At 38.3% G+C, this 21,208-nt stretch overlaps 1 protein-coding gene across 6 annotated transcripts in view; it reads left to right on the forward strand.

Annotated features, from left to right (window-relative positions):
- LRBA (LPS responsive beige-like anchor protein) overlaps positions 1–21,208 on the forward strand; it is a 747,733-nt gene that overhangs the window by 88,070 nt on the left and 638,455 nt on the right. For all 6 annotated transcript variants that reach the window (XM_051819347.2, XM_051819345.2, XM_051819348.2 and 3 more), the window contains exons 3-8: positions 14,075–14,306; positions 14,513–14,613; positions 16,594–16,689; positions 19,987–20,108; positions 20,197–20,323; positions 20,907–21,026. In XM_051819347.2, coding sequence (XP_051675307.2) covers positions 14,075–14,306; positions 14,513–14,613; positions 16,594–16,689; positions 19,987–20,108; positions 20,197–20,323; positions 20,907–21,026 — 798 coding nt within the window. The remainder of the gene's footprint in view (positions 1–14,074; positions 14,307–14,512; positions 14,614–16,593; positions 16,690–19,986; positions 20,109–20,196; positions 20,324–20,906; positions 21,027–21,208) is intronic.

Consider the following 21,208-nt stretch of genomic DNA (forward strand, 5'->3'; position numbering starts at 1 on the left):
CCCCCAATTTTTTTTTATAAGGACATGAGTCATATTGAATTAGGGCCCACCGTAATATCTTCATCTTATATCTGCAGCAACTCTATTTCCAAAAAAGATCATATTCAGAGTTAATATTTCAACATATAAAATTTCAGGGTACATAATTCAGTCCATAAAAGGGAGTATTGGGCAGAGTATGAGTGTAGAGCAGGAATTGAGCATTCCAGGGGTCAGCATTGTGGTGCAGCAGGTTAAGCCACCCACTGCAGTGCCAGCATCCCATGTAAGCACCAATTCCAGTCCTGGTGCTACACTTCTGGTCCGGTTCCATGTTAATGTGCCTAGGGAACCAGTGCAATATGGCCCAAGTGCTTGGGGACCTGCCACCCACGTGGGAGACCTGGATAGATTATAGGCTTTTGGCTTAAGCCTGGTCTAGTGGCAGCAGTTGCAGCCATTTGGGAGTGAACCAGCGGTAGGAAGATCTCTGCCTTTACTGCTCCTTCTCTAACTCTGGCTTTCAAATACATCTTAAAAAAATGATGAAGCTCTCCTGTAAAAATATAGATAGGTGATAGACTAGTCTATGTTTTCTGTTTCTAAACTCAGCAGAGCATGTAGTCTTCTTTCAAAAAGAGACCAACACAGACACTGTTGGTGAGAAAACACCTGCTAAGGTATAACTGGTGGGAATGTGGATGCTTCGCTTGAGATGGCTAGAGAAAATTATTTTCTCAATTTGTGAGAAAATGTAACTAACAAGCATAGATACAACTCAGGCTATTAGTTTTCATCTGATGCAACAGAGACTACACAATAATTGGAGTTTTAGCAAAGTAGGAGTGTATTTGTCTTTGAGGTGGAAGTCTGGATAATGAGCTACTGTGACAGTTCTGTAATCATGAGAATCCATGGATCTTTATGTTGTTTTATTTTCAACATCAAACTTACAGCTTAGGTTCCAAGATGGCTTCTCTAACTCTTGCCACTGTTTCTGCATCTTATGCATTAGGAAGGACACAAATTAGGAGAAGTCTTGTTCCTTCTTCTTACGAGTAAAACTTGAGAGCAGGCCTTTGGCTCAGTGATTTAGTTGCCGATGCTACTTGGGACATCCACATTCCATATCAGAGTGCCTGGTTTGAGTCCCTCCTCTGCTTCCTTTCCAACTTCCTGCTGATTTGCTCTGTGGGAGGCAATGGTGATGGCTCAAGTACTTGGTTTCCTGCCACCCACATGGGAGACCCAGACTGAGTTCTGGGGTTTTTACTTCAGTCTGGCCCAGCCTTGGGTGCCTGTGGGGATTTGGGGAATGAACCAGCATATAGAAGATCTCTGTCTACCTCTGAAACAAAATGAAAATAAATAAATAAAAATTAAACAAAAAGTAATTCCCAGCTGTTGCACATATTTCTGTTGATCAGAACTTGTTCACGTGGCTGGTAACTTTAAGGAAAACTAGAAAGTTTTTCCTGAGCTCTGTGTGCCAACCTAGAAACTGTTAGAGGAGAGGAAAATGTAAATTGGAATGAGTACATGCCATGTCCCAGCATTGTACTTTTCCTCTCAGCTTCTTCATACTAGTAGGTTTTTAGTGACTATAAACATCAACAAGGTCACACTCACTTAGGACTGGATTTCTTGGGAAAAATGGTTAGCTTGAGATTGGTACTTTTTAAAAATTTTATTTGAGAGACAGAGTTGCAGAGAGAGAGAAAGAGACATAGACATAGAGAAAGGTCTTCCATCTGCTGGTTCACTACTCAAATGGCTGTAATAGCTGGAGCTGGGCTAATTGAAACCAGGAACCAGGAGCTTCCTCCAGGTCTCCCATGTGGGTGGCAGGGGCCCAATACTTGGGCCATCTTCTGTTGCTTTCCCAGGTCATATGCAGAGAGCTGAATTGGAAGAGGAGCAGCCAGGACACAAACCGACATATGGCATACCAGTGCCATAGGAGGAGGCTTAACCTATTATGCCACAGTGCCAACTCTACAATTGGCACTTTTAAAAACTAAATGCACTTTTGAAGGATGCAGATAAATAAAAGAAGCTTACTCTTTTTATTAATTTATTTTACAAATGCATAGAAAGGTTTAGAGAAAAAAGTGACACAGATGTTTTTATACCAGTGATAAGTAACCCTGCCATAATAGGTCACACACAAAGAGAAAAGTAAGTATGTAACTAGGGGCTGAAGCTGCAACTGTATTCTATCCAGTATTTTTCCACTGTGCCTTCTTCCTGTTTTATCCTTGAGGAAAAATTTAGCAAGTTCCTATTGAATGGGCCATGGAATATAGCTTTGCTTTGAGGTATTAGAATTTTCTATGAGTTAGTCTTTCTATTTTTATAAACCTTTTGAAGAGAAGATAATTATTTTTGGTCTCCACGTGTTTCTTGGTTTTCTGAAAATATAAGATTTGACTAATCTCAGCTTGAGGCATTTTTTCGTGTAACTGCTGGCTAGAAAAATAATCATCATGCCCAGTTAAAGTCTTAATACAAAACTGGTAAGGGTTTATTTGGATTCTTTGAATAGGATTCCTTAAAATTTCTATAATCTTATACATTAAACTATAATCTATAGAAAGCATGTTATGCCACCCTGAAGGTTGCTATAAAAATTGTTTATGAAGTTCAGGCCAAGACTAAAATATGTTGAAATGGAGTTTTGAAAAATGTTCTATATAGCAAAGGAGACCAAATCATGCTAAAATGCAGAAAAAGACTATACATCAGTTTCCAGGCTACATTATTCAAAAAAATACAACCATAAAAAAGGTAATAAGATTACATTTTCACATTTCATGGCTAGTAAAGTGCATTAGGCTGCTCAGATATTCATAACTTACTGTGACATTTGGGAAGATTACATTTTGTAGTGCAGAGCCATTACTACAGCTCAGATAATAACTAGCCAATGCCCGCACCTGGATTACGATCCCTGTCATTGGAAACAAATTTGTGTTTTGAAGGTTGATCAGCTTCAGATAACTATTAGCAAGGGTTAACATGACATACTGTAGACCCTGTACATGGTTTTTAGGTATAATAGATATGCATGCATACAGTATATCAAATATGCCACACATTTGTATGTACAAATTTCTGCCATCAATTTTATCCTTGAAAGGCATATTTTATAATATTTAATGTAATGTAAGAATATTTAAAACACATGTCTGGATATCCCTTTCACACTATAAACTCAATTTAAAAGCTGGTGAAATATTTGGTGCTTTTTTGGAAATTACTTTCAAAAATTAATTCTATAGCTTCTTGGAAGGGTGGTTACTGATAGTAATATACACAGATCAAAAAGAAAGATTGATGTAAGTAATATTAAGGTGAAGGTAAGGTCTCTTAAGGTAGTAGCAGCAAGGTTTTTGAACATTTCGATCTATATGGAGGACCTATAATTGTTGGAAGAAATTCTCACATTACTAGAACTCTCTTCAGCATTTTTTTCTTGGCAGTAAATTGTTTCAGATATATTCACTGGTTTGCCTTATAGTAAATAAATTTTACTATAAATTTATATATAAATAATATATAAATTATATAATATATATTAATATATAAATAAAATATATATAAAATAATATATAAATAAATATATATAAAATAATATATAAATAAAATATATAATATATAAATTTATAATATATATTAATATATATTAATATATAAATTATATATATATAATTTATAAATTTGAAGAAGTACCTCATGTATTCATTGAAAAAAGTTTGATTTCTATCCTCTAGAAAACACTTTTGAAGAACTTGTCTCCTTATTATATCTAAATAGTTTTAATAATTTTTTTCTTTTTTCAACCTTCTCTTTACCAAATTTATTTTAGCTTTATATCATGAAGTTATTAATATTTTTATGTCCTTAGAGATTTTTATTTGTTTAGCTGTCTTTTTGGATCTGTGCAGTTCTTTTCCCAAAGAAATTCTCTTTATGCCTGAGGATTTGGTCATTCCTTAATCTTGTATTCTGTGGTTTCTATGAATAGTGGTTCTTTCAAATTGTCTTCCAAAGAATATTGTTCTTAGACCTAGACTGGGCCTTTCCACCAATAAAATTGATTCAAGTTTATATTCAGCAGATTTGCAAGTTAAAGTTTGTGGAATTAATTTTCTCAGTTTAAAATTTTTCCCATTAACTTTTTTTTATTAAGATTTATTTATTTACTTGATAGAGTTACACAGAGAGAGAAGGAGAGGTAAAAAGGTAGAAAGAGAGAAAGAGAGATCTTCCATCGCTGTTTCATTCTCCAATTGGCTGCAACGGCTCGAGATGCACCAGTCTGAAACCAGGAGCCAGGAGCCGGGAGCTTCTTCCTCCCACGTGGGTGCAGGGGCTCAAGGACTTGGGCCATCTCCCACTGCTTTCCCAGGCCACAGCAGAGAGCTGAATAGGAAGTGGAGCCGCCGTAATTCCAACTGGCGCCCATATGGGATGCTGGCATCAAAGAGAGAGAGAAAGAGAGAGAGTTTGTTCTTCCACTGGTTCACTTTCCAAATGGCCGCAACGGCCAGAACTATTCCAATCTGGAGCCAGGAGCTTCTTTCGGATCTCCCACGAGGGTGCAGGGGCCCAAAGACTTGGGCCATCTCCCACTGCTTTCTCAGGCCATAGCAGAGAGCTGGATTGGAAGTGGAGCTGCCGGGACTAGAACCAGTGCCCATATGAGATGCCGACACTGCAGGAGGCTGCTTTACGCACTATGCCACAGCGTCACTCCCCCATTAAGTTTTCTTAATCATTGGCAACTGCTACTGATCCTTTTTGCCCACATGTAATAAAAGGCAATTCTGACTTAATTTAGTAATATCTTCAGTTAGTATTACCATATTGCTTTTTGGAAGTATTTTACCAAGAATGTCTGAAAGTGTGTGTTTTATCTCAATCTCACCTACTTTGAGCATTAATAATTTTAAAAATAGCTTTTTTTTAGTAAAAAATTTTTCCATTTGCATTTGTTTTTTGTTCATGTTCATGTCTTCCTAATACTTTTTTCCCTACAAACTAAAGATAGCCTAATTATTTTTCCTTGTACTACTATTTCAGTAAGCTGTCATTTATTTACTCTTTGAGAATTCTTTTTTGTGTGTGATTTCAGATTTAATTTTTGTTGTTTTACTGTATCTGGATTTTGTCTTATAGCATGAGATAAGGATTCAAGCCTAATTTTTGTTTTTAAGAGTTATTTATTTATTTGAAAGAGTTACAGAAAGAGAAGGAGAGACACAGAGAGGGAGAGAGAGATTGTCCATCTGCTTGTTCACTCCCCAGATTGCTATAATGGCTGGGGCTAGGCCAGCCTGAAGCCAGGAGCCAAGTGCTTGTCTGCAGAGGCCCAAGGACTGGGGCCATATTCTGCTGCTTGCCCAGGCCATTAGCAGGGAGCTGGATTGGAAGTGGAACAGCTGGGACAGGAACTGGTGCCCATATGGGTGCTAATATTACAGATGGCAGTTTAACCTGTTACACTGTAATGCTGGCCCCAAGCCCTTTTTTTTTTTTAAATTATTTATTTGGAAGTCAGTGGCATTGGGGCCGAGTCGGGGGTTGAGGACAAGCGTTTCTACCTATTGGTTCACGCCCCCTATATATCTCAGCAACAGCAGGAGGAGGGAGTCCATGCTGGGAGCTATGAACTCAATTCAGGTCTTTTATGTGAGTGGCAGGATACTTGAGTCATCAACTGATGCCTCCCAGGATCTGTTGTAGCAGGAAGCCAAAATCAGGAGCTGTAGTGAGGAATCAAACCCAGGCACTCTGATGTGAGATGTGGGCATTGTATTTACTGCCTTAACCACCAGGCCAACTGCCTGCCCTAATCCTAAATTTTTATTTTATTATTTAAAGATTCACTTACTATTTGAAAGACAGAATGACAGAGATGAAGAGAGGGAGGGAAGTTGAGATAGATAGATATCTTCCATCTGTTGGTTTACTCCCCAGGTGACTGCAACAGTCCTGGCTGGGTTGGGCCCAAGCCAGGTGCCTGGAACTCCATCTGAGTCTCCCATATGTGTAGCAGAGACCCAAGTAAGCCAGGATTCACTGCCTTCCTAGGCATATTGGCAGGAAGTTGGATCAGAAGCAGAGGAGCCAGTACTGCAGCCTGCAGTCTGATAAAGGGATGTGCACATCTCATGCAGAAGCTTAATCTATTGTTCGACTAACCTAAATTTTTAAGATGAAAATTATGATAGGTCCATTCAGTGCCTGTGATACCACTCTAACTATATTCATTTTACTTATGTTGGTTCCAGTCTATATTTTTACCACATCAATTATTTCCTTCCTTCCTTCCTTCCTTCCTTCCTTCCTTCCTTCCTTCCTTCCTTTTATTTATTTATTTATTTATTTGGAAGTCATAGTTACACAGATAGAGGAAGGAGAGGCAGAGAGAGAGAGGGAGAGAGAAGTCTTCCATCCGCTGGGTCACTTCCCAACTGGCCAAAACAGTCATTGCTGCACTGAACTGAAGCCAGGAGCTTCCTCCAGGTCTCCTAGATGGGTGCAGTGCCCAAGGACTTGGGCCATCCTCCATTGCTTTCCCAGGCCACAACAGAGAGCTAGACCAGAAGGGGAGCAGCTGGGACTCCAATTGGCACCCGCATCTGTTGCCGTCATTGCAAACAGCGGCCTCACCCGCTTTGCCACAGCACCAGTCCCACATCAATTATTCTCTAATACTACATTTTAAATTCTGTTTTACCATTTGTTTAAGAATTCCATGTGGCCGGTGCTGTGGCATAGTGGGTTTTGCCTCTGCTTCTAGTGCTGCGTCCCATATGGGCTCTGGTTCGAGTCCTGGCTGTTCCTCTTATCTAGTTCTCTGCCGTGGCCTGGAAGGGCAGTGGAAGATCGCCTGAGTGCTTGGGCCCCTATACCTATGTGGGAGACCTTGGCTTCAGATCAGCCCAGCTCTGGCTGTTGCAGCCATTTGTGGAGTGAACTGGCACATGGAAGACCTTTCTCTCTGCCTTTCCCTCTCTCTGTCTATAATTCTACCTCTTAAGTAAATAAAAATCTTAGAAAAAAATAATCCCAGTACTCATTTATACAAAATTTTCCTTAACTATTTTCTTTTTTATTTTACAGATTTTCATTTTCATTTTTAATTTATTTGATAGGTAAAGTTACAGAGAGAGGGAGGGAGGGACAGAGAGTAAGGTCTTCCATCCTCTGGTTCACTCCACAAATAGCTCCAATGGCTGGAGCTGAGCTGCTTGGAAGCCAGGAGTTGGGAGCTTCTTCTGGGCTTCCCATCTGGCTGTTTTTTTTTTTTTTTTTTTTCTTCCTGCAGCTGCTTTTTGTAGAACTTCCAATAATCTCATTTAGATCCTGAAAATTGGCATACTTTTTCCTACATGCTAATTTCCTATTAAACACATTTTGCTTTAGAAATAAACTATTTTTAAGTTAACACTTTAAAAAAAATTATTTACTTATTTGAAAGACAGAGTTACAGAGAGGCAGAGAGAGAGAGAGAGAGAGAGAGAGAGAGAGAGAGAGAGAGGTCTTCCATGTGCTTGTTCACTCCCCAGATGGTGGCAACAGCCTGAGCTATGCCGATCTGAAGCCAGGAGCCAGGAGCTTTTTCTGGGTCTCCCACGTGGGGACTTGGGCCATCCTCCACTGCTTTCCCAGGCCATAGCAGAGAGCTGGATCAGAAGTGGAGCAGCTGAGACTTGAACTGGCTCCCATATGGGATGCCAGCACTGCAGGTGGCTGCTTTACCTGCTGTGCCAGAGCGCTGGTCCCAAGTTTATCATGTTGATGTTATAAAATTTGTATTTCTCAAAATGACTTGGCTGAAGTACTGAGTTTTTGTCATTTTCGTGTATGTTCATTGAGATGGATTTGCATTGTGGGAACCAGAATTTTAGTATTTTCTAAATAAGCAGTTAAAAAAATCTACAGAATGTAAAATTCAGTGTTGATTCCTGTGAATAAGGGCTGTGGTTTTCTGCCTTATGCATTACAGTTTTACTGTTCCCCTGGGTGTGGCATATAGGAAAAATGTGTTGTATGACTTTGTAAATTCATTGTGTAATGGAAGTTTGTATTTTGTGAATGTTTTTAGATGTGTTCAATCTATCTGGCAGTTTTTGCTCAGGAATGTTGTGTGAAGGCCAACGTACCTCAGTGTGTCCGCCTCTGAGATTTACGGCTGGGGCCCATTCTGGCAGGTTGGCGTGTGCTCTGATTGCTTGGTGCCTGCATTGTAGTGGCTGTTAAATAGTTGAATAATGCCTTTGTACTGTGTCATCATTATTGTACTGAATTAATTTTTACTCAGTGAGTAATTTGTCAAAATTGGCTACTTAAGCGATTTGAAGCTTGTATTTTTTTTTTTTTTTTTTTTTTTGACAGGCAGAGTGGACAGTGAGAGAGAGAGACAGAGAGAAAGGTCTTCCTTTGCCGTTGGTTCACCCTCCAATGGCCGCCGCGGCCGGCGCGCTGCGGCCGGCGCACCGCGCTGATCCGATGGCAGGAGCCAGGAGCCAGGTGCTTTTCCTGGTCTCCCATGGGGTGCAGGGCCCAAGCACCTGGGCCATCCTCCACTGCACTCCCTGGCCACAGCAGAGGGCTGGCCTGGAAGAGGGGCAACCGGGACAGAATCCGGCGCCCCGACCGGGACTAGAACCCGGTGTGCCGGCGCCGCTAGGCGGAGGATTAGCCTAGTGAGCCGCGGCGCCGGCCTTGAAGCTTGTATTTTTAAAAATTTGTTTCATTGTTTTTTTTTTTTTTTTGCAAGGCAGAAAGAAACAGACAAAAAAAGCTCCCATCTTCTGGTTTATTCTCCAGTTGCTTGCAACAGGCTGTGAGGCAAGCATTTAACCCAGGTCTTCTGTGTGATGGCAGGAACCTAACTGCTCAGCCATCACCACAGCCCCCTGTGTCTGCATTAGCAGAAAACTGTAGTTATGAGCTAGAGTTGGGTATCAGACTCAGGCACCATGATAGTGGGTCTGGGTGCCTTAACTGCTGGGCCATACACTGCCCCCTTAGCTGCCTCACTCTCTTCAATGGCTTAAAAATTTCATGGAAGTTGTATATTATATATTATGAAAAAATGATGGATTTCAATTTTTTCCAACAAAATAAATTAATCTTTTAACTTGAGTTTTCCATGAACTTTTTGAAGCACTCCCATTTTTCATTGTATAATTAGTTACATACAATTTTAGTAGACATTACCATCTGATGTTTTTTAGGAGAGATTTTTTTTAAATGTTTTCTATTCAATAAAAGAAAGTTCTTATATCTAGCATTATTTGCTATTTGTGTCTATAATATATATTTCTAGTTGTGAAGTTGCTGTTACAAGAGATTTTAGAATTTGAAATTTTTGATAGACATTGCTGTCTGTGTATATTTGGTTCTTCAACAGTAGTAACATATTGAGAATATCTACTTCTTCAAGTCCTTGCTCATATTACATACTAGTTTTTACAAGTAATTAAGGAGTTAAAATTTGCCTGTAAAATGTTAAAATTATATACTAATGTAGTTTTACTTTTTATTAATTTTGGGAGCAAAGTGGAGTTTTTTTTCAATATTTCATCACCATTTTAATTTCATTTGTTGTTCATTGCCTTTGTCTAAATTACCTTTTTTAAAGTTTTCTTTCAGGATTTTTTTTTTTTAAGATTTATTTATTTACTTGAAAGGCAGAGTTGGAGAGAGAAAGATCTTCATCCTCTGGCTTATTCCCCAAATGGCCACAATGGCCAGACCTGGGCTGTTCTGAAGCCAAGAGGCAGGAGCTTCTTCTGCTTCTTCCACGTGGGTTCAGGGGCCCAAGCGCTTGGGCCATCTTTCACTGCTTTCCCAGATGCACTAGTAGGGAGTTAGATTGGAAGTGGAGCAGCCGGGATTTTAACTGGCACCCAAATGGGATGCCAGCACTGCAGGTGGTGGCTTTACTTGCTATGGCAGAGCACTGGCCCACAGGAAGGTTTTTGTACTTACATTAAGATGTGAACTAGAGGGGCCTGGTGCTGTGGTGTAGCGGTTAAAGCTGCTGCCTCAGTGCCAGCATCCCATATGGGCACCGGTTTGATTCCCGGCTGCTCCGCTTCCGATCCAGTTCTCTGCTATGGCCTGGGAAAGCAGTAGAAGATGGCCCAAGTCCTTGGGCCCCTGCACCTGCGCAGGAGACCTGGAAGAAGCTCCTAGCTCCTGGCTCCTGGCATCGGATCAGTGCAGCTCTGGCCATTGCAGCCAACTGGGGAGTGAAGCAGTGGATGGAAGACCTCTTTGTTCCTCTCTCTCTCTCTCTCTCTCTCTCTCTCTCTCTCCCCCCCCCTCTCCCCCCTCCCCCTCCCCCCCTCTCTCTCCCACTCCCTCTCCTTCTCTCTCTGTGTAACTCTGACTTTCAAATAAATAAATAAATCTTTAAAAAAAAAAAGATGTGAACTGGAACTGGTTTTTCTTAGCATATTGTTTACCATTTATCATTTTTTGAATTAGATGTAATCAGGGTTATCAACAAGTCCTATAGACTCAAAAATATTTTTCTTAAGCTTTTGTCACTTGAGATAACAAAATATTTTGTCTCATTATTTCATTCAGTACTTTTATAACTTTAGCTTTAGATTTAAATCTTTGATCCATTTGGAAATTTGTGAAGGTATCAGAGATCAGTTAATCTGGTATATTTTTAAGATATGTCTATCTGTCCCTACAAGTTTAATTAAATCACCTTTGTCCTACTTAGATATCTCTCACCATATAATAATATACAAATATAGATTTATATAATTATAGATTCCTACATAATTATTATAAAATGTAATATTAACCACCACCTCCAGCAGTGCCAACCAGACATCTATAGAACACCCTATTAGTTTAAATGCTTTCTTCACCATTTTATGGAACAGGTGCCCTCATTTAAAAAAAATCATCCACAAGGAAACTTGAGGGTTAGTGGTGAGAAGTAACTTGCAGAATGTTGTGCAGCCAGTAAGTGGCAAAGTCAAATTAGGAATGTAGATTTCAGACTTCTGGTGTAAGGTGATCCCCTCTGACCTTTAAGCCATTGTCTGCCACATTCCGCTGAGCATTTGGTTTACAGACATTGTCATTTTAGTCTGTTCTGTTGATCTGTCCCTTTATGCATGCATGTTGTGGTATGCTTTCAATATTCAGGACTACTTCTCTTCTGTCATTTTTTAACAGAAAATATATTAAATGATTCTTAAAATATTTTTCTGTGACAGTTAGAAAAACCTTGCTTGTATCCTGAAGTGATCCCTAACCCCAGGCAACCACTGATCTGATTCTGTCCCTATAGTTTTACATTTCCTGGTCTGCTCTATTCATAAAACTGTACTAGAGGTAACTGTTTGTGTTCTGCTTCTGAAATTTAATATAATACTTTTGAGGTTGATTTATATTGTTCATTGTGTTAGTGAATAATTACCAAATTCTTTTCTCATTTGTAATAATTTTTCAGTTGAAGCTCTGGGGTTTTTCAGATATATATCATCTGAAAATAATTGTCATTTAAATCCGACTTTTCTGCTTTTTATACATGCTGCCCTCTTTTGACTAAATGGACTCTGTGTCTCCAGAATAATATTAACTGGTAGTGGTGATATTATATACTGGTTTTCATCCTGACTTTCATGAAAATTATTTTCATTTTTTTCTTTAGCATGATGCTGGCTTTTCAGATGTGTAAGCTTTTTTTTTTTTTTTTTTTTGTTAAATCAAAATAAGTGTTTTCTACTTAATAAATACAGAAAGTGTGATGGGACGAGAAAACCACCATTTGGCAGATGTGGTAGAAATAACAGCCACGAGTCATCAATGGATGCTTAAAAGTAGGATCAGAAACAAGATACTTGCAGAGTATCAAGTGATCTCCACAAGACACTCACTTCAAAAATGGAAAATAGTAACTTTAAAGTGGAAAAGCTGACATATACCACTCTAACCAAATGATCACCAGTAGTTAGATACATCAGATACCATCTGGAATAACACCCTGACATATGTTACTCCTGGGATGTTCTTGCCAAAAGTAAATAACGTGAAAAAATGCTCAGATTGGGAGTCATTCTATGAAATATTTGGCAAGCACTCTTCAAATATCAAAGTTATGAGAATCAAAGAATGCCTGTGTAACAATCACAGCTTGGAGGAGAGGAAGGGGAGGCTGAATTGGTTCCTTGGTCAGGAAATGAGAATTAGTGTGACAAGTGGCAAAATTTGAGTAAGATCTGTAGCTTGGTTGATAGTACTGTAAATGTTAATGTCTTGGTTTTAATGATTGTACTATGATTATGTAATGTATTACATGTAAGGGGAAACTGGGTGAAGGATTTATAGGAACTCTTATTTTTGCAGGTTTTTTTGAACATTTGAAATTGTTTCAAAATAAAAAATTTAAACAAATAACATTCACAAAAACAAACGAGATATCTCATTGCTCAGGGTTTGTATTTGAGTTGTATATGTTTTGAATTTACAGATGGTATGTTTATAGGCAGTATAACTTGTTTCTGCTAGTTCCAATAGAATATAATATTTCATAGATATGAGATGGCTTGCACAGTATCTAGGAGAAGGTAACAAAGGGCCTTTATGTTGCTGTGTGAACTTGACTGAGTTGGTAATTCACAAATGAAATATTGAATTAAAAGCATTTATCAAGTTGATTTAGATTTTATTAGTACCAGTGTAGTAGGTAGATTCACCTAAGACATTCTAGGAGAAGTCGGTAACAAGCATGTATACCTCATAGCTAAGACCATGTAACTAGGAGAGTTGACTCAGTCCCACCAACACTGTTGTAGCAAAAACCTAGCTGTCATCTCCTTATGCTCCCTGTACTGAGGATACAAAAAAATTGTACCCTAAAAGTCTGCCAGAGCTGCACTAGAAGAACTAAGTATCTTTACAATTGTGCTTGCCTGGAGTTCCTGACTTCCCACACGTGGGTGCTGATCCTTACATTGTTCATTTCTGTTTTTGCAGTTTCATTCCAGTCTGTATTTTTTTTTGGCAGAACATGGCACATGTATCAAATTTATTTCCAGGTCTGAAGCTTCCTTGCTTTCCCCGGGGAAACTGGCCTTGGTTGTGTCTATTATTATTTTTTGAGCTGTTTGATTTTGTTTTGTAAAGTTCTTTTCTATTAGTTCTTGCCCTCCTTCTGGGTTTAGGGATGCATAATGAAAAGCCAAGAGGTGTTCAGAGAGAAAGTGGGTGAACCATGTGTTCATATCTGATCTATCAAAAGCTTGTTAACATTTTATCATATTTTATTTTTATTTATTTATTTTTTAAAGTTGTGGATTGGTCATAACTTTCTCTAGATGGACTTTCTGAGAAAAAAACCAATAAAATAAATTTTCTTGACTACTGACCTTGTGTGTATGACTAATTATTTGTAAGTTATAGAGATAATCAGCAGGAAAGTCGAGGGATCATGATGAAAAGGTAAAATAAACCAGAAATTTGGCAAATATAAACCCCAATTTTATGTTCACTCTGAGCCTTTTATATCTTGTTATTTTTGTTTTGCGGTTGCACCCTGTTTAGGCAGTAAAAGACCTTTAAATTGCTGTGTATACTCTACTGAGTTGGCGACTCACAAATGAAGTACTGATTTCAAAGCATTTATCAAGTTAATTTAGATTTTTATTAATAACAGGGTAGTAGGCAGCGATTTACCTAAGACATTCTAAATTTGTTTAAAAACATTTTGACAGTTCTATGCTATGTACATTTGGAGATTTCTTTAGAAGCTTTATTTTTTGGAGCTGTGTTTTTTCTTTTTTTTATTGTTGCCCCTAGATAATGAAATTTTTATTCTTTTTTATTTTTTTTAAAGGTAGACAAATTTTCATGTATATCATGTATAGAGATTTAGGAGCATAGTGATACTTCCCACCAAACCCTTTCTTCCGCTCACAAATGTTTTTTCTTGTTGTGGGTAGGGTTTGGGTAGTTACTATTAATCTAAAGTTTAGGAGTGTGCTGTAAGTGACATTGAAGAAGTACTAATACTTGCATTGTATTTTTGTTTGTTTTTTTCCTTCGGAAGCTGGTTGGAGGGCAGTTTGATTTGGAAATGAATTTCATTATCCAAGAAGGTGAGAGTATCATCTGCATGGTGGACCTGCTGGAGAAATGTGATGTCACTTGCCAAGCTGAAATATGGAGCATGTTTACAGCCATTCTGAAGAAAAGCATACGCAACCTTCAGGTCTGCACGGAAGTAGGCCTTGTTGAGAAAGTGCTGGGAAAGATCGAAAAAGTCGACCATATACTAGCAGGTGTGACTTCTATAGTACAATGTGTGTGAAAAAGTAGTTTGATTCTTAAATACTGAATTTTTATTTTTTCATTTAACAACATTTAAGAACTATTTGAGCATATAGCTTGTTACTTTAGTGTCCAAAGCCTTATGGAAGCATAGTGTATTTTAAATCTTTAAGAAACAAAAGCAGATGAATTGTTTTCTTTTTTCTTTTGTTTCCAGATCTTTTAGTTGACATGTTGGGAGTGCTGGCTAGCTATAATCTGACAGTTCGAGAACTTAAGCTATTCTTCAGTAAACTTCAAGGAGATAAAGGACAATGGGTAAACTAACCTAAATACTAAATGCTTTACATTTCTGACAATATTTAGCATAATAATATGTTGCTTTAATGCTCTTGTCTACTAATTCTGTCATCAGAATTGATTTCAACTTGTGAAAGTTGGAAATGGATAGAAGTGTGAGGGCAGAGTACTGCAGAGGAAAAAACTATACTGAAAAACTCCAGAAATCTGGAGTGAGGATTCAGTACCAGACTGTTCATGCTTACCTTAAAACTCAGTAAGATAGAGCTAACATTCTGATAGCTATAAGTCAGAGTAGTGACAGAATTAATAATAGAGAGCTACAGACTGTTAGAGATCATACTAGACACTGTGGAGAGACCACTGTCTTCGTGGCACTTCTCACCCTGTGTCTGAGACCCTAGAGGAGCCAGACCTGAACAGAAGGGTTAGACTAGCCCTGGAGTATCAGCCACTCTATCCTCTAAGGCTAGTTTTAAGATTTTTTTTTCTTTTTTTTCAGTAGGAATTATAGTTGATCTACAAGTAACTTATCTACTTCAAAAATAGTCTAAGAATCTCAAAACGATTTATGTCAGATTCTAGCACTCAGCAATATGCAGTTCACTTTGTCTTATGTCAGTATGTTTAAAATCAGTAGCCATAAGAAGAAAGTGTTTTAATTTTTGAAAGTCAGTATAATTGTAGGCACTTGTTACTACACTTTATGAGGCTACTTAAAAAATTTTATGGAAAATATAATTAAAAGATAAGCTTATTTTGGTACAAAAAAACCCATGCATAATTTTTTCATAATATGCATTTTTCATGAGCTTTTTGAAGACACTTCATGTTCCTTGACACTTGAAACTCTTTCCACACAGTAGCAAAAAATATTTTAAAAATACAAACTACACTAACCCCACCCCTCTTTAACACTGTAACGAATCCTTAAATAATTCTCAGTGTTTCAATGCTAAAGATACTTTAAAATATTGTGGTACATTAACCTCGTAGCCACCCTGTGGGGTACGTTATTATCTCCATTTTACCAAGGAGGGATCTGAGGCGGTGGAATATAACCTAGGTCACACAAGAAGTGGATCAGAACTCATTTTCACATGCCCTAGGTCACACAGGAAGTGTATCAGAACTTATTCTCACTCCACAATACATGCTTTTAACCACTAGATGGTCACTGTTATGTTGTACTTGCTCATGTAGCTTTCTGTTTCCATTAAAAAGGGACCAAAACTTTCAACATGGCCTGCAATGGCTCTATCTCTTTAGCCTCGTTTTACATCTTCTTCCCTTCTCCCTCATACTTAAAGTGTTGTCACTGAGTCTACTCTGCCCTCTTTCTACTCATAGAGACCTTTTCTGTCCTTTAGAGTGCATCTTAATGATCACTTCTTCTGACTTTTAAAATGCATTAAACTTTTCTTACTGTGTTCATCTTACAGTATGCCTCTGTTGCATGGAATGTGTACAGTGGTAATGTTGCATTCACTTGATTTTTTTTCTCTCTTGTCCATGAGTCTCTAATAACCTATGAAATAACCAACAACCAAAATGAAAATTCTTGTTTCCACTTAGAAGGAGCAGCGAAGGACAGCTAGTTGTCTCAGTATTGGCTCATAGTTACTGAATGCCAAAACAGGTGGGGAGCCCTTTTCCTGCCGAGGTGCATTTGGATATTGATGACATCATTTGCAGGCCATACAAAATCACGAACTTAAGTGTTAGTCTGATATAGAGTCATTGAGTTTCAAATCCCACCTGAGGTTGCTTTGGCAGGGCCAGACCCTTATGCAGCCTGCACAGTGAATATTTCCCATCCCTGTTACGTCCTTTATTATGCTAAAAATAGTTGAAAATAGCTTTTTTGGTCACTTTATATGCTTTTTAGCTTATATCACTACTTGGTTATTCTATTGTATTTTATATTATTATTATAGTAGAAAGATGACTCCTTGTCTTCGCTGAACACTGTGGTTTCTGAATTGTTTATTTTCATAGCCCCCACATGCTGGCAAGTTGCTGTCTGTGTTAAAGCATATGCCTCAGAAGTACGGCCCTGATGCCTTTTTCAACTTTCCAGGAAAGAGTGCTGCAGTAAGTAGATACTAATGAGGAAATCCTTTGACATTCTCCTTTCCTTTGCTTCCTCAAAGTATAGTTCTGTAAACACCTTTGGCAGATACTGGGTTAGGTAGAAGCTTCTCTGCACAAGTAACTGAATCTTATAATTTTGTCTGTTATTTTTTCCTGTTTTAGAAGGTGAAGAAACAGAGACTGAATGTAGTGGAGAAAGCTGCTCATTCAAGCAAGCTTGGGTTAATCTTGGAATAAAAACCTAATTCTCACACATATAGTCATGATGTGTGATGAATTTATCTTTGCATTCTGTGTGTGACAACTTCACATCTGTCTTGCTGAACAACTTTCTCTAGCTTTAAATTTCCCTATCTCCCTTTCTTTTATATCTGATATATATAGATGGAGAGTAACTCTTTGAAATTTAACTACACACAGTTTTGTGGCTTGTGAGTTTTCAAATTATGTTGATCATAGCTTAATTATAAGCTGTTGATCAGGTTATAAGTAAGACATTTATGGCTATGATATCTGTAAAGTTTCAAAAGTTATAGAAGCAGGGCTGGCGCTGTGGTGCAGTGGGTTAACGCCCTGGCCTGAAGCGCCGGCATCCCATATGGGCCCTGGTTCTAGTCCTGGCTGCTCACTTCCAGTCCAGCTCTCTGCTGTGGACTGGGAAAGCAGTAGGAAGTCCTTGGGCCCCTGCACCCATGTGGGAGACCTGAAAGAAGCTCCTGGCTCCTGGCTTCGGATCGGCACAGCTGTGGCCATTGCGGCCAAATGGGGAGTGAACCAGTGGATGGAAGACCTCTGTCTCTTTCTCTCTGTCTCTCCTCTCTCTGTGTAACTCTGACTTTCAAATAAATAAATCTTTTTTAAAAAAAAGTTACAGAAGCATATTACATACTATATACATTAAGACTTTTAAAAATTAATATAAGAAAAATATTTTAAAAGATTTATGTATTTGTTTATCTGAAAGGCACACTGACACAAAGAGAGGGAGAGACAGAGGCTAAGACAGAAACCTTCCTTCTGCAGGCTCACTCCCAGATGGCTGCAGCATTGTGGCACAAATAACTGTCGTGGGTGCTAGAGACGCAGTTACTTGAGCCTTCATCTGCCATTGTGCATATTAGCTTGAAGCAGAATAGCTAGACTCAAACCAGCCCTCTGATACAGGAAATGGGTGTCCCAAGCAGCAGCTTAATCCACTGCAACACCATACTTGACCCAAGCAAAAAAAAATTTTCTTTAAAAGATATCTAGATCTATTTTAATAAGCTGATCTGTCATTCATTTTTATTTCTCTCTCATAAAATCTTTTTTTTTTTCTGGTAACAGTGGTAGTTTTTTTCTTTCTATTTTTTAACATGAAATAATTATACATATTCATGGGGCATGGTGTGATATCTCATTATATGGACATACAGTGTGCTGATTAAATCAGCATGGCTAGCATTTCCATCTTCCTGTAACTTCATTGTGGTTGGAGTTCTCGGATCCTGTCTTCTAATTCTTTATAAAATATAGACAGTGTTGCTGTGAACTATGTCACATACCATGTTGTGGCACTAACTCCTTCTTTCTGGAAACCGGGCCACAAGGTATCTGTGATGAGAACGCCCCTTTAGCCTCAGTATTTTCTTTTTTCTCATAAAATTGTGTTTGCTTTTTAGACCCTACATTGCAGGCTCTGTCTGAAGATAGATATGATTGTATTTTTCAAGGACATTTGTAATATTTTAATGTTACATGCACAATACAGGACTTTCTTTGAAAAGTTTATGTATGTATTTTTAAAAGATTTTATTTATTTGAGAGGTAGAGCTACAGACAGAGAAAGGGAGAGATGGAGAAAAAGGTCTTCTATCCATTGGTTCACTCCCCAAAAGGCCTCAATGGCCACAGCAGGGCCGACCTGATGCCAGGAGCCAGGAGCTTCTTCTGGGTCTCCCATGTAGGTGCAGGGGCCCAAGCACTTGGGCCATCTTCCATTGCTTTCCCAGGCCATAAGCAGAGAGCTGGACCAGAAGAGCAGCCAGGACATGAACTGGCACCATATGGGATGCCAGCGTTGCAGGCAGAGGCTTAGCCTACCTATGCCACAGTGTCAACCCCTGGAAAGTTTTATGCCTTTTACTTCTTTTTTCTACTCCACAATTTTCCCTTAAAAGATATTTTAGATTTGAAGCTTTCCTAAGTAACTTTACTATTTTGGTATTGAGCCTAACATTTGCTTCTGACATTAAAAAAAAGGTATTCACATGATATTAATCCCCCTCCCATTTATTACTTACAGTTCTCTGAGACTCTAGTGTGTCCATTCTACTTACTTGCATTTATCTTTGTGTACTGAGAACTTTTAAGTGAAATTTTAAACCAAATGGTAAAGCCATTTGTAGAGTAACTTCTGAATACAGTTTAAAATGGTTATGAACTAATTTTCATATTTGTGGATTAAAAGATGAAACAAATACCAAGCTGTCTTTTTAAACATTTTTCTTTGCATTTTGTCCATTTTTCTCTATTCTAATGCCTTAACATCTCAGCAAGAAGTTCTTTTAATTGGAACCTCTTTGGATATGTTTATTGTAAGAATTGAAGCAGGCATGATTTCTGTGTCCAGCAGGATATACTCTGTTTCTTTAATTAACAGTATTACTATGTATTTGGGAAAATTCAAGTTACTGACAGTCTTCTTCCAAGAATTTAAATCATGTTTAAAGTAATTTACAACAGAAAATGCATGCAGCATTATAAAGTCTCATTTTTGGTGGTTTCAGTAGTAAAGTTTTTCATGTGAGTCAGTAGCTGTCGCTCCCCCTCTTCGTGGAGGAACGACACAGGACCCTGCGCTGTTCTTTTGTCTGCTCGGCCCTCCCCGGGTTTGCTGCTGGTTCTTCCCGGGTTGGCTACTGTCCCTTCCACCTCCGTGGAAGGGTGGTTCCCCCTGCCACTTTCCCCACTTCCGCGGGGGAGCGGCACACCGCCGGCCGGCTCTCTCGGGGGCTGCTCAGATGTTCCTTCAGATAGATGTTCCTGGTGCATGTTGTCTCTCTCCTCCTTTATAGTCCTCTTCCACCAATCCCAACTCTGCTACCCACACGCTGAGTACGCTGCTCTCCTCCAATCAGGAGCAGGATCAGCTCCTGCAGGTTACTGGTCGAACTGGAGGCAGCTGTGTAAAAGTTGTTTACTCCTCTCCCAGCGCCATATTGTGGGAGAGCAGATGCATAAAATAAGTCTTAATTCCAGTAACTTAGTCTAGTCCGAGTTGCTCCCCACAAGTAACTGAAAGTTTCTTTCCTCTAGGCTATTGCATTACCTCCTATAGCCAAATGGCCATACCAGAATGGTTTTACATTTCACACCTGGCTTAGAATGGATCCTGTAAATAACATCAATGTAGATAAAGATAAACCTTACTTGTATTGGTACGTATTTTTGTAATGGATTAGTGTTAATTTCTTACTTTGAAAATGAGACTCTTTAGGAGGTACAATGACAACTTACTCTTCATAGTTTCAGAACCAGCAAAGGTCTTGGTTATTCTGCTCATTTTGTTGGAGGGTGTTTGATTATAACATCAATAAAGTCAAAAGGAAAAGGCTTTCAACACTGTGTGAAATTTGATTTCAAGCCACAAAAGGTATGTGATCTTACTGAGACATAATTATGTTCACAAACTATGCCATTGTTCATATGCTTTGTTTTAGTGATATTTGCATAACCTGTGCTAAATCACAACTTTCTTTACTATTTCATAAAATGAAGTGGTATATCTCTGGACAGTTCTTAACTGCTTTGGATCATAAAGAGGTTGGATATTTAGCTACTTGCAGAGTTTAAGGGAAATACCATGAGACAGTATAGTGGCAAATACGTGCATTTTGATAGTGTAAATTTGATGTGTGTTTGTACCTTAAAATTTAAAGGTTGTTGGTCAACAGAATTGTAGCAAGTAGGCAGATACATAAAGTAAATATGGAAAAATGTTGAGATTTGAAAAAGTATGCTAGAATTTCAGCTTTTTGGAGGACTGTTTGAAACTTTTCATAATAAGAAATGGGCAAAATAATTTGGAGATTAGTTTCTCATCCCTGAGAGCCTCCCTAAATAAATGCTACAGAAGTTGACTATTTGTTTTTAGGTTTAATTGTAGCATCATTTTATTTGAACTTATTATCGATATAATTACAGTATCATTATCCTTATATGTTTTGCTTATTCAGTGGTATATGGTAACTATAGTACACATTTATAACCGATGGAAGAACAGTGAACTTCGATGTTATGTGAATGGTGAGCTGGCTTCCTATGGAGAAATAACATGGTTTGTCAACACCAGCGATGTAAGTAGTTCCAAAATGTTCCAGTGGAAGGAAGTTATTTTAAAAGCATAAACTTTTCAAATCAGAAACTGTTTTAGAACTTGAATATAAATTTAGGACTACAACCGTGGTGGATTTTTATAATCATAATTTTTGTAGTATGTTATAAATAGAATTTGGTACTGTGTTATATATTACTCAAT

Source organism: Oryctolagus cuniculus, chromosome 8, assembly GCF_964237555.1.
Source record: "Oryctolagus cuniculus chromosome 8, mOryCun1.1, whole genome shotgun sequence".
Taxonomy (NCBI): domain Eukaryota; kingdom Metazoa; phylum Chordata; class Mammalia; order Lagomorpha; family Leporidae; genus Oryctolagus; species Oryctolagus cuniculus.